The sequence below is a fragment of the Dendrobium catenatum genome, unplaced genomic scaffold (assembly GCF_001605985.2).
Source record: "Dendrobium catenatum unplaced genomic scaffold, ASM160598v2 fragScaff_scaffold_621, whole genome shotgun sequence".
NCBI lineage: Eukaryota > Viridiplantae > Streptophyta > Magnoliopsida > Asparagales > Orchidaceae > Dendrobium > Dendrobium catenatum.
In genome coordinates this window covers 27,010,176-27,024,475 of record NW_021319083.1, presented here as the reverse complement: position 1 = coordinate 27,024,475, position 14,300 = coordinate 27,010,176, and the positions used below count along the sequence as shown (strand labels likewise).

General features: G+C 31.6%; 1 protein-coding gene across 3 annotated transcripts in view; it reads left to right on the top strand.

The window, feature by feature from the left end:
* Positions 1–11,977, top strand: part of LOC110098153 — a 30,089-nt gene extending 18,112 nt beyond the window's left edge. For 2 of the 3 annotated variants that reach the window (XM_020824881.2, XM_020824882.2), the window contains exon 4: positions 11,882–11,977. In XM_020824881.2, the coding sequence (XP_020680540.1) occupies positions 11,882–11,944 (63 nt within the window). In that variant the 3' untranslated portion in view covers positions 11,945–11,977. Of the gene's footprint in view, positions 1–10,909; positions 10,943–11,881 lie in introns of those variants that run through there. The other variant, XM_020824884.2, reaches the window with a different exon arrangement.
* The last annotated feature ends 2,323 nt before the right edge of the window (positions 11,978–14,300 follow it).

Genomic DNA, 14,300 nt, shown 5'->3' with positions numbered 1-14,300 from the left:
TTCATTTCTGTAAGTTAGATTTCGAAACTTGGTTGTTTTAGTTTTTTTTTTTTTATTTTGATTTTGGTTAACAAGAACAAAAGAAAGGTAGAGAGTTTACAACTTGCAACCCTATTCTATTTGTTTTTACCTAAATCTCCACTTTTAGTGTTTTGTGAGGCCAAACAATGATGTTTTCAATTTTTACCTAAATCTTTGTTTTTACCTAAATCTTCATTTACTGTTTGTGAATTTCTATGTCCTAAATACACCTGTGGTTGATCAAGGTTTTGCAATGCCTCAGCTTGGATAGTTTTTGAATGTATAAAAATGCTCATTTCTTTCTGAAACATGTAGATTAGCTCATCATTGTAGGAAACAAGCAACTCACTCTTATTAGAATAAGCTAGCCCTATAATATGAACGTTGGTAGAGCCAATCAGATGGCGAGGGCGAAGTTGTTAACAGGTTGGTCTAAACCCTTTCTTTGTTTTTACATTATCATTGTACTAAACATCTTTATGTTATAAGCTAAACAAGTTATCATGACTTTGATTTAATATTGTTTGCTATTTTTAATATAATATTACCTTAATTTTTATATATTTTATTAAAAATTATTATGCCGTGTCCACGCCGCACCCGTGTCCTATATTTTTAAAAAATGCCGTGTCCCGTGTCCGTGTCCGTGTCCGTGTCGTGTCCGTGTCGCCGTGTCCGTGTCCGTGCATCATAGGTGCTTATATTAGAAGAGGATATTCAACAAAGATGGATAAGATATTTTTATAAACTCTTCAATGAATATTATGAGAATGCGATTGACTTTAGTGACCTTATCACCCTAAATGAAAATAAAGATTTTTATTTTGATCTATGTATTAATTAAACTGAAGTTAGAGATGCTTTAAATAAAATAAAGTATGAAAAAGTTGTTGAACCTAATGATATTCCAGTAGAGGTGTGGAAATGCTTAGGAGATGAAGGAATTTCTTGCATTACTAAACTTTTTGATATTATTTTGAAGACTAAAATAATGCCAGATGAGTGGAGAATGAGTGTGTTGATTCCTACTTTTAAGAAAAAAGGTGATGCAAAAAATTGTGTAAATTATATATTAATTAAGTTAACGTGTCATACTTTAAAACTATGGGAGAGAGTCATGCAGCATAGATTGCGGAGTGATAATAATGTTTCTCAAAATCAATTTGGATTCAAGTTGGGTAGGCCAACTATGGAAGCGATACATTTATTTATAGGTTTGATTATAGCTTCGATTGAGAATTATAGAGAGAATAAGGAGGATCTATATATGGTATTTATTGATTTAATGAAAACATATGATAAAGTTCCAACATAAGTGTTATGAAGAGTTCTAGAAAAGAAAGGGGCTAATAATGCTTATATTCAAGCCATCAAGAATATATGCTGGAGCTGTTACTTGTGTTCAAACACAGGGTTGTTTGACCAAGTATTTTCTATTTTAGTTGAATTATATCAAAGATAAACCTTAAGCCTATATCTTTTTTCTTTAGTCATGGATGTTCTCACTTGACATTTGTAAGAGATTATACTCAGGTGTATGCTTTTTGTTGATGATATTTTTCTTGTTGATAAGACTTGAGAGGGAGTTGAAGGTAAAGTTGAATTACGGAGGTCAACCTTAGAGTCTAAAGGCTTTCTTTTGAGTAGACTAAAATTGAATATATAGAGTGTAATTTTAGTTATAATAGTTATTATGGATGGATTGTTACATTGGGTGATCAGGTCATTAATAAGAGTACACATTTTAGATATCTTTGTTCCATTGTTCAGAGTTATGGTGAAATAGAAGGGGATATTATTAGTAGAATTCATATTTGATGGTTGAAGTGGAGGAATGCATCGGGCTTATTATGTGATAGAAAAGTCTCCCTCGAACTTTAATGAAATATTTTTTAAGATGGTGGTTGGATTTGCAATGATTTATGGTGCAAAATGTTAGTCATTAAAAGAGAAGCATAATATTACATTAAGTGTTTTAGAGATGGGGATGCTTAGGTGGATGAGCATTTTTAATCTTAGAATCAGGATACAAAATGAGCATATATGTGAAAATGTTGAAATAGCTCTAGTGGAAGTTGTTGTATTAAATTTGACTTATGTTATGAAAGGTAGAGGTAGACCTAAAAAGACTTGGTTATAAAATATTAGAAATGACCTTTCTTTATTAGATTTAAATGAGAATTTAAGATTTATTACGGCACAATGGAGAAAAATGTTTCATGTAGCCAACCCTACGTAGTGGGATAATGGCTTGATGTTGTATTACAATAAATGTATGTATTTACAACATAACGAACAATATTAATTGCATCTACCACCCAAAAAAAAATTAGAAAGACTATATTCATTTATCACTGATTTTTATAATTCTATAAATGCATGATTCTTTCTTTCAACTACATTTTGTTGGGGAGTCCTAGAGGATGAAAAATTATACCTAATTCTATTTTCATCACAACAATTTTCAAAATTTTTATTATTTTTTATCATGATCTGTTTGAATTCTACGAGTAGCAATCAAAAGGGATGTCTTTTTTTACAACAATAGTTATATCAAATATTAGTGTTTGCATATGGTTTAACATTATGTTTATGTGACATATAAAAAGAACTTTTATTTGATTTATGTGACATATAAAAAAATATATTTTTTATTATTTTATTTGATGAAGCATTAAATTGAATATGTGATTTCATACATAATTTTAGTCTTGCTTTGGATAAAATATTTTATCTTTTAAATTTATAAATAATTATAGAATGATCCAAAAAAAATTATTTTTAGTTTTTAAATCATCACACTCATTTTTTAAATCATTGATATGCATATCTAAATTTTTATGTCTTTTTTTTTTAAATTTTATATTTTCTCTTTAATTTTTAATATTCATTAACCAATTCATTAAATGTATCATCTAATTTTTTATAGGATATATCATTACATACCTCTTGAGAATCATAATCAAATTCTCCTATTCTCATAAGATACATTTTGACCTCTTTATTTGAAGAACTTGATTCATCTTAATTTTGGTTGACCTATGGAGCATTCTTCTTCTTCTTGAAATGCTTCTTATTTCTTTTTTGTCATTTATTCTTTCCACATCCTTCTCTTTCTTCTTTGAATCAATAATTTTGGATAATCTCCTTTTACATGTCCAGACTTCTTATTCCTTCACTTAGAGGAAAATTTCTTAGCTTGAAATTTACATTTTTAAAATTTTTTGTACCTTTGATTTTTCTTCCTAAGGTTCTAAGTCTTCTTGAAAGAATGGTCATCTCATCACTATTTTCATTAGAGCTTGAGGAACTAGACTCATCATTAACTGGTTGACTAGTAAGGTAATGGTTTTGTCTTTTTATTTCTCTTTCTTAGAAGAGCTATCCAACTTATCCCATTGAACTATAATCTATTTTTTGTGCTATCAGAAAACTCAAATGTTGATCAAGTGGATGAGTAGATAAATCTTTAACCTCACTAATTATAATAACTTTAAAATTACATTTTTTTGGGAAGATATCGAAGAATCTTATAGACTAAGTTTTGAATCTTATATGTTATTCTCGGAGAATTTAATGGGTTAATTATTTTCATAAATCAAGTATACATATCAGAAATAGATTAAAAAAAAAGACATACGAAATAACTTTTTTTTTTTTACATACGAAATAACTTATATTTATGAACAAGCCTATATATGTGAGCATCTCTAGCCTCACTAGTACCTACATATGTTATAATTAATTTATCCCAAATTTATTTTGCTGAACTTAACAAAAATGTTTTCAGGTAATTATCTAAATGAAGTGCACAATGCAAAGTATTACACGTAATAGAATTTAACTCATCTAACTCTCTCCTTAATGCAGTCTATTAATCAAAAAGTTTTTCAATTTTAATTCAATTTATTTCTTTGGTGGATGTATGATATTGACACATATGTCACACACGAGAGTCTTGTCTTCTTCAAAATGTGCTAAATCTATTCTTCTAGTAATCAAAAGGAACATCATATAATAATGACGGTCGATGAGTGGATTGTCCTTCGGAGGCAAACTTTTAAGAAAATCATATGTCATAATTTAAAAGTAAATCTATTACAGGGTGTTAAGCCTAAATAAAGAGTCAAGATTTTGATACCAATTGTTGGATGACTATGACAAAGCAAAAGGAGAGGGTGGTCAATTGGAGTTTGAAAATTTTATTAAAACATTAATATAATTTTGATCTTAATTATTAAGAGAATAAACAAACTCAATTTTAAAGTAATGATAAAAAAATAGATGCAATTAAAGAAAGTAACAAGCACAATATTTTTACATGGTTCGGTTTGGATTTCAATTTGACCTATGTTCATGTTAGCTAACTCTTGGGTTATAATCCACTAATTATATACCTAAGTACTGTCCTTCATTGATGAGTACAATCCAATTTAAGTCATCTTATGGATTGTGATGAATGTTTATACATATAGTGTATACTTTACTCTATAGATTTTTTTAAATTTGATTACATAGATTAATCATATTGTATATATTTCATGTTGTAGCATGGGAGATTCATAAGGTATTACTATATATATATATATATATATATATATATATATGGTGGATATATTAAATTTTAAAAAATATGCATACAATATTTTGAAGGAATTAGATTTAGATGGTAAATCTAGGTTAAAAGTAAAAAAATTTGTTTGCTAGCTTTATAGATAAGAAAGTTTTAAATATTAAAAAAATTAATCCAAGCTTCTTAACTAATATTTCACCAAATAATAAATATTTTCATGAAAAGTATAAGTTGAATACTATTTGAATAACAAAGAAATATTTAGTAAAAGAAAATGAACTCAATAACATCAAGAGAAGTTACACGATTTAGTTCGTTGAAGCTTTTAAATCGAGGATTTGATCTTGCAAATGTAAATAGTACTTGGAATAATGCTCGAAGTTTCTCGTCTTAAGATTTAGCATGAAAAGAAAGAAAGAGAGAGAATATGTTGGAATTTTCATGTTTTGAGCAGCTCTCACATTAAGAGAATGATAGGTATTTATAGAAAAAATGCAAGTAAAAATAAATTGAAAGAAAACTAATAATCTACCATTGCTTTGTAAATTAATAATATAATATTTAATTACGAATTTATTTACATTAAAAAAAATATAAGTTTCAAATGCTCGATCACATGGACAAGTCAAAAAATCTTCATATACTTTAAAAATAATACATAAATGGTCATTTTGTAATTTTTAAATCTGGTAATATTTGAAAGATTATGGTAAATTCAAAATATAGCTGCAAAGTGGGTCGTGTAAGCTATCAATTTGTATCTATATAATCTAAAAAGGTATTCAAATGATAATTTGGTTGTAATTCAAATATAATAATAATAATATTATTAAAATAAAACTTATGTATATTTTAATCTATTTAATACTATATTAAATATTAATGCAATATTATAATGTAAATCAGATAAAATCATTTTTATATCAATAAATTTTTATAAAACAAATCATATGACATTGAGTGCTGGGCTCGATCAAGGCCTAGAAGTGGTCGAGAATTGCATTTCAAGCTTACAGAGATTGTGAGTTATACTTTTCAGATAATTTGTGGTCATCCAAAGACTAGGAGCTTCTATTTTGAAGCTCTCTTTTAATGATATTAGAGATTTTGTAATAAGTGAGACATACCTGGAAGCATATGTAGGTGGACTTGAAAAACCAGAAGAATTCTAAGAACCTAACGAAGTAAGAGGGTCAAAAGAGTTTAAAGAAGAACCTATCGAAGAAGGTTCCACCTATTTGTTACAAAAACAACAATAATATTAATCCTTTATCCCACTACGTGGGCTCGATTACATAAAAAGTTTTCTCCACTATGCCCTATTAAGTGTCAAATTCTCATTTAAATCTAATAAAAAATTTCATTTCTAATGCTTTTTAACGAACTCATTTTTGGTATACCTCTATCTTTATTAACATAGACCGGATCTACTATATCGACGCTCATAATCAGGCTATCGGAAGGTCATCATTTTATGTGACCAAACCATCTAAGACGACTCTGATGTAAGATGACATACATATGTAATGTTAGTGAATTTGAAAATTACATGCTTATGAATAGAACTTTAACAATTCATTAACTTCCCATGTATCTAAGCGAAAGGTTAAAGCTAACAAGAAAGTGATTAAGCTCAGGCAATCAATTACATGATAACTTTAGGATTATAAAATAATCAATTTAAATCATACCATGCTAATGTGAGGCCTTCAAAGAGATTCTCTAATTTAATAATTAGAATAGTCAATAGTCACAATAAAGATCCACTCATACACACTCTTTATATGGGCTATGTGGATAAATCTGCATGATCAAGTGATGCCATGATTGAGGAGGAATCGAAAAGGTATACAGTAAGAAAGAAGGTTTACCATCCTCGTGTTTCTAATGCTTGTTCGATCATTTGCTAGAACCTGGCCGTCGATGGTTTGGTGTCGACTCTTGACTCAATCAAAAGGGTTTGATAATTCTTGTTTAGTGGGATCTTCAAGTGGAGGACTAGGAGTAGAGAGGATGGGTGGAGGTGTAACCGGCCCGAGGAGGAGATTTATGTTCTCCTTCTTGAGGGAAGAACAAGTTAGGAAGAATAATTGTCCTTGAAGAAGGGGGGCATGTGGTCGGCCATAGAGGGGGGGGGGGGGGGGGGAGGGGGGAGGGGGGGTGTGATAGGTGAGGTTTAATTTTGAATTTAGAGGGTAGAATAAGGCATGGACAGTAATTTAGATGTTCAGAATTTAATTCCAGCCATTAACAAAATTCTAGAATTACTTTCTTGTCTAGGTGGCATGCAAATTAAGATAAGAATCAATTGAGATTGATTGAGATTTAATGGCTGCTTTAAGTGGGGGGAGTGATTGTGGGGAATTTAAATTTGAATGACCCCAAAATAAGGATAGAGGGGAGGGGCGGCAAGCCTTGATGGAGGGGTTGATTGCGAAACTCAACATCGAAAGTATATAATTGTGGAGAGAGGGGATGGGGGCGACTAGGACTAGGGGAGGTGGAATAATTAGAGGATTTAATGGAGTTGCCAATTTTAGAATACTAAACGAGAAAAGTAGATTTAACGCAAATCTCCATTTAAAATTCAAATTATCATGAATGGGGAACTTTTTTTAACATTACTCATCTCATTTAAGAAAGAAATTTCATATTTAAGTAAATTAAAATCTGAATTTAAATATTTCTAAATTTATGATGTGCTATGTTTGGAAAGTAATGATTACTTGGTTTGCAATTTTGGAGGCAATGTGGAGAGGTGGGTGGCCGGGGGGCTAGGAGGGGGGTTCGGTAGTTAGGGTGGGAAATCGGCCAATGGGAGGAAAGGGTGGCCGACGGTTTAGGAAGGGAAGGGGGGGTGGCGGTTTAAGGTGGTAGTCTACCAAGGGATGGGTTATGGAGGGCTCAGCGGCTTAGGTAAGAAGTGGGCTGACGTCTAGGGGAAAAATAGCAAGATGAATTGGAGGTGGAGATAAATCACGAGCCCGTTTGCTTCATGCGGCTAATGGGTAGTGCTTTGCCCTCACCAAGGGACTTGAAACTCTCACAAGAACTCTCACAACTCTCTAAGAAACAAAGTGCAAAAAATTTTCATCATAATAATCATCATCCTCTCCAAAGAGCGGGAGAGGTCTATAATTAGATGACTTATAATAAAATATCTAATGATAGAAGTGCCTCCTAGGGTCATATAATCCTACTCCCTCAAAGTGAGGGTAAAAATGGAAAAATACATAATAAAAAACAATTCAAATAAATGCTCAGAAATAAAGTTGTCCAATCGTAGCCGTAGACTTCGGCCCCTTCTCTGATAAACTTTCCACGGTTGGATGTCTTCATTAGACTCTTTCTAATCTTATCTTCCACTAGAGCTTCTTCAACCATTTGATGTATATATACTCATTTTGTGTTCTATTTTGCTAAGTGTAAAGCCACTCATTCACCTGAGCATCCTTATCTCTGAAACTCATAACATGATTTAATGCTTCTCTTTTAGTGGTCAAAATAGAATTTTAAATCTAATACCTCTACTCTCCTAACCAGGTCATCGAAAGGCCGCCGTTTTATGTGACCAAAAGAGAAGCATTAAATCATGTTAAGAAAGGTAGGGGTAGACCTAAAAAGACTTGGTTAGAAAATATTAGGAACCTTTCTTTATTAGATTTAAACGAAAATTTGACTTTTAATAGGACACAATGGAGAAAAGGATTCATGTAGCCGACCCCACGTAGTGGGATAAAGGCTTGTTGTTGTTGTTGTTGTTTTAGTGGTCAAAATTCCATGCCATAAAGCATTGTAGGTCTCATTGCCATCTCATAAATTTTTTTCATAAGTTTGAGAGGTTTTTTCTATCAAACAATCGGCCCAATGCATTCCTCCACTTTAACCATCCAACTTAAATTCTACTAATAATATTTCTATCTATTTTACCATCGTTTGGAAGAGTAGGCTTGAGATATCTAAAACTTGCTCTATTTATGACTTGATCACCCAATGTCATAATCCTACCACTAGATCTATTACTACTAAAATTTCACTCAATGTATTAGGTTTTTGATATACTCAAATAAAAACCTTTAAACTTTTAGGTTGACCTTCATAATTTAAGTATTTCTTCAACTTATCTCTAGTTTTATCAACAAAAAGAATATGATTAGCAAAAGCATACCCCAGGGTGATTTTCCCTTGAAGATTATTTCTTTCTTTGGTGTTAGTAGGTAGTTCCTAGAAGAAATCCGAAGAGCATATGCAGATTTCAAGTTATTTTGAGAACCTACGTGTAGATGCCTAACTATTAGGTTTCATGTGCAAATTCTGTCGAGTGATGACCAACACCTTGGTTCCAAGGTAGATTCTAAGGTAAGGAACTAGTTAGCATACAAAAGAAGCCATTCAGGATGACTTTATAAAGAGGGTACCTATAAATCATTGACAAAAGGGAGATTTCAAAAGATGAATTTCATGTCATCTATAAACTAACCATAGGAAGCTCGTGACGTGAAGCAATATCCTCAGAATGGGCATTGACAAGGCATTGGGAGAGGGCGAGTTCTTAGTGGACATTTATTAGAAGAGGCTTTTCAAATTGAGTACAACAAAGTGCTGAGGGGGATGTCTACCAAGGGCTAAGTTCCTAGGACAAGAGGTGATTCCATAGAAAACTGGGGTGATAAAGCCCTTGACAAAGGGTGAGGTCCTGTGATAAGTTGTTGTAAGGAGTTATATTGAAAAAGGTTGGTCTTAAGTTGTTAAAGATAGTAAAATTCTTGGAGAAGTCATCATGAGAAGCAAGTTCTTGCGACAATCATTGAGCAGCAACATCCTATGAAATAGGGGTCATCAATAATGAGTATCTTGGCATAGGTCATCAAAGGAGGCAACTTCTTCGGGAAGAGGAATGCCGGCTAAGGTATGATCAGAATAGTTAGCCTAGGGGAGCAATATCCTAGGAAATAGGAATGCCAGCTAATGGTCAACTATAGTATGTGACTGACAATAGGTGAGTTTTTTGAGACAGTTTATCAATTAGGTTAACTTCTGAAGAAAGATGAATGTTGAATCGACTAGAAAGGTTGCTGACAGGAAGAAAATTCTTAGGACAAGCTGCTGTAAGGGATGACTTACTAACAAAGTGGGATTTAGCTAAGGATCAACTCAAGAAGCTCACTAACAATGTTCAAGATTGGTTGGGGACTGATTAGATTGCTTTAGGATGCCTAGAAGCTAGCCGCATGGAGTCGAGTGGCTAGAAAGGGAAGACAACTTTGGATAGCCTAGGAGAAATTTTGGCTTAAGTTTGCATTGGTTGGCCTATAGAAAACTAAAGCAAAGAAAAGATTTTTCAAAGGGGGATTCTTATCAGGGTTTGGTGGTTCTAAGGAAGGTCAAGATTTTCTAAGGGCTCAAGGTTGGACTTTGGGCATAAGAATGACCAATGAGTGGAATTAAACTAGGCTATGGGACAATTTGTTGAATTATTGACTTTGGTCTAGAGTTGAGAGTATTCTCTAATCCTGTTAAGGGGTTTTTGCCCACCTTTTTAATTGAGGTGATAAGGAGGTTCTCTGAAGGGACTTAGGTCTTAGCTAGGGCAATTCTAAGGTTAGTGTGATTAGGTCAAGAATGGAACAACATTATTTGGTTGTCAAAAGGCAGGGTTAAAACATAGAGATTTTAGAGGGAAAAGTCAAATTTTGTCTTGTGCAATGCTATTGAGCAAAACAAATGATTATTTGATAAAATTTCTATCAATTTTGCTTTCAGAAATGTTGCGATAAATAAATCTCTGGTATAATTTTTTTGCAATATGTAAATTGGTTAAATGATTAAAGTAGATGTGGTTAATAATTAACAAAAAATATCAAGTACATTTTTTAAAATATATATTGTCTTGAAAATAATCAATGTAAGATGAACAAGAAATAAATTGACAATGTCAAATGAAATTAAAATTAATTTAATTATATCTCCTTCTAAATAATTTTGAAAAAAAGTTATATTGCAGTACTAAGTAATATTCTTGATGAAAAAAGTACCTTACAATGTTCATCCACTAAAAGAGCACACTACTTTATAAAGTTCCTAAAAATGATGGTTTTAACTAAGCAAGATTATATTTTTGATATATTTACGGTATTAGTCAAGGGATTTTTTAAAACCCTATTTTTAAAAAAGTTTGTTTCATGAAAACATTACTAATTAGATTTTTAGCTTTTTGATGAATCCTGTATTTTAGCATTTGTACAGTGGAATATTTTCATCAAGTAATTGTCATGTTTTTTATCAACCATCTTAAAGTTTATTCTCCTTTTTAAGAGTACAATGAAGCAATAGATGAGCAGCGAAGAATGAAAGTTTTGATCCTAAAGGTTCAAAGATGGTCGATGTTCTACTCTGTTGTTTTGATCTAGAGTATCATTTCTCTAGTTGGGGTGAGCTTGATGAATTTTATTGTTGGATATCACTCCTTGCTGATTTTTTTATTATCTTCTACTTTAGCCATCACCTGAACTCTATCGGAATGCCTTTAATTTTGGTCTTTCTAATCTCAGTAGAAGACGCTACTCCAATTCACTCATTTTGTTTTTTCAGTATATGATGCTCTGGTTGAACTTTGGCATACCAGCTAAAGACACGTGATGTCATAGATGAGGCAACATTTCTACCTAATCCAAGTCCAACAAAACCAAATTCTTGTCCAACTTTATCCACTAGGAACCAAATAAACTTTTTCTTCTATCTTACACTCTTTCATGATGGCAATATTTCATGAATGGGTATGCATATCTAATGTGTGCTACTATTTTATTGTAGACTTGTATTGTTTAGATGTGTTATTGGCTAATATAACATTTGCGACCCAATTCAAACAAACACCAGCTGATTTCATTCTCATTCCATCTCTGTCTGTGATTAAAGTTGTTTGGGTCATTAGAGTTGGAAATTTACTGGGCGTGGCCATGAATGCTTTGAAGACATTTAGAATGGGTTAGAAATTATTTCCAACCAAATCAATCAAAAGATTTACATGATTGTTTTAGCTGTATAATGTGCATTTTTTTAGTTTACCATTTCATGTGTTATAGCACAACCTAGAAGGTGCTAAATTGGTTTTTCTAAAAAAAAATTTAATTTGATACAAGGCAAAAATTTTTTTCTCAATCAATATAAAACTCAAATAATTTTCTCTTTGTAGAAATAATGTGGCATATTCATGTTGATTAATTCAAGATTCAATTTTTACAAAGTGATCATTTTTCTGAGTAGATCGCCATCTTTTCTTCACAGGAAATTATTTCAAATCATTCACCACATGCAATCTATCTTTCAAAGCATAGTCGGTTGTCATAATAGGTGTTTGCAATAAAGGATTGAAAATAAAGGTATACCAAAGAAAGGAGAATGCAAATTGATCTACCTATATCTGCCCTTTTCAATTGTTATTTTCATTTAGGATATCATATATCTATTTGTTTCATTTACTTTCGCTATATAATTTTAAGAAAAATATTTGTTACTAGTTGTTCATATTATACAATCTAGTTCAATTCTAAACTTACTATCTGTTGACATAACCATACCATGTGATTGATCATTTTTCAAATAGAAACATATCATGTAGTACGGTCTATATTGTATAGCAGAATTACTTCAAAATTTGAGTAAACCTAATTAATACAATTGATTCTATCGATTTGATTAAATAATCAAGCATATCATATAGTGTAATGTCCATCTTACATCATGATTAGCTCAAAATTTGAATAATCTCAATCAATGCAAATTTATATTGTTAATAATTTTTTTAATTAAAACATATAGTATGGTTCGATGTAGATCATACGATATGATCTTAGGATAAATTTTCATTAGTTAAAGTATCTTATAATTCTAACAAATATGCTTATGTAATTTGAAATTGAGCCTAATGTACATTACGATATTATTTTGTTACTGGTTGATTGTATTGTATAATTAGTTATGACTTTCCTACTTTACCTTAATGCTTGATTAAACTAATATGAAATATTCAACACCTAATAATATAATAATACAAGACTCAACAAATAAATAAACCGATCTTGCAATTTGAAGTTTTGATCTTGATTTCCCTAGGACTAACTCGAGCTAATTAGACCATGGGCTTTTCTTGGGTCATGCTAGTGCTTTAGAATATATTTTGCTAATGATTTATCCTTTTAACTTCTACCTAAAGTACATTAGCTCATACCATTACTAACCTTAATTCACATCATTAGCTCTATCAAATTATACTTGTGATCATCAAAACATTAAACATAAGTATAAGCTCATGGGATTAACATATGTAAGCTAATGTTTCCATCTTGATGTGACTGCTGTCTTTGATTTTGCCAATAGAGTCCTGCAAGGACTTATTTTTCCATATGCTGAGGCTGTTTGAACCTTATATTTACTCCAAACGCTACCATTCAATGCATAATAATATAATACTTCTGACACTAAATGCTTTAATGTCAATATAAAGCATAAGAGTTGCAATTAAATTCAAATAATTTGTTTTTGATAGAATCTGCTTTCTGCCCATGATTTTATTTTTGAGATTCTTATTCTAAGCCAAATACCTGAGAGCTAAATTACGTCATGCCTCTAACCATCAATTCCTAGCCGAAAATGCACTTGAATTAATTTGGCAATATATTCCCTGGTTGCATTTGTTTTCTTTCTCCAAGGAATTACCAATCACAATTTAAGGTGGTTGTTGTTGCCAGGTCTCAGTTGACCCGATGCTATTCAAGTTTTAAGCAGCTAGAAGTACTTTAGATGTCTAGTAAAACGAATGACTTGGTTAAGTGGTATTGACTTTTACGTCCAAAATTTATGTTTATGTTTCAGATTTCATTAAAAAAAGGGTTTAGATTAAGTTTGTGGGTTTGAGAGTCATGCAGAGGAGACCTGTCCCAAGTATGATTTCGTGGCATTTTTATACTAGATTTGCTCAGGGTAAACTCAGTTCGGAATATTGGTGACATGTAGAATTTGTTAAGAGAGTTGCTATTTGCATGTTTTACATTCTTGCAACTTGTATAGTTTTGATGATTCCAAATATTATTGTTTTATGTATTGATATCTCCTAACACTTTTTGAAAGATTTGTTTTTGCTCTTGTGTGAACTAACATTTCAGGAAAATCAAACTCCAGACTACTGAAGACTTCAAATCAAATTTAGCATGAGAGATTTTGTGAATTGAAGCTTCTACTTTTCTTTGAATTAAGTTTGAGAGGGAGTGATTGTAATTGAGTGAATAAACACACACACAGTTAAGGAGATCTTTAAAAATTTATACTGATCGTACGGGACGAATATAGTTCGTACAGGACGATCAAGTTAGTTATCTCCTCTAAAGAGCAATGGAATGAACAGGAGTTGAAGAAAATTTTTCTAAGTTCTGATCGTTCAGGATGAATGATTAATCGTCCCAGGATGAAATGCTCTCTGGAAAATTTTCATCCATACGAACTCAAATTCATCCCAGGACGAATTGTTCTACATAAAAATTTCGTCAAGACGAAGTGAACCGACTCTTCAAATTTTGGCGACGTCCTGCAGTTTTTTGGGAACCGACTTATGGTATAACTGTTCGTACTAGACGAACCTAGTTCGTACGGGACGATGCTCGGGTACGATTACAGTTCGTACCAATATACATTTGGTTCGTTTTCACAC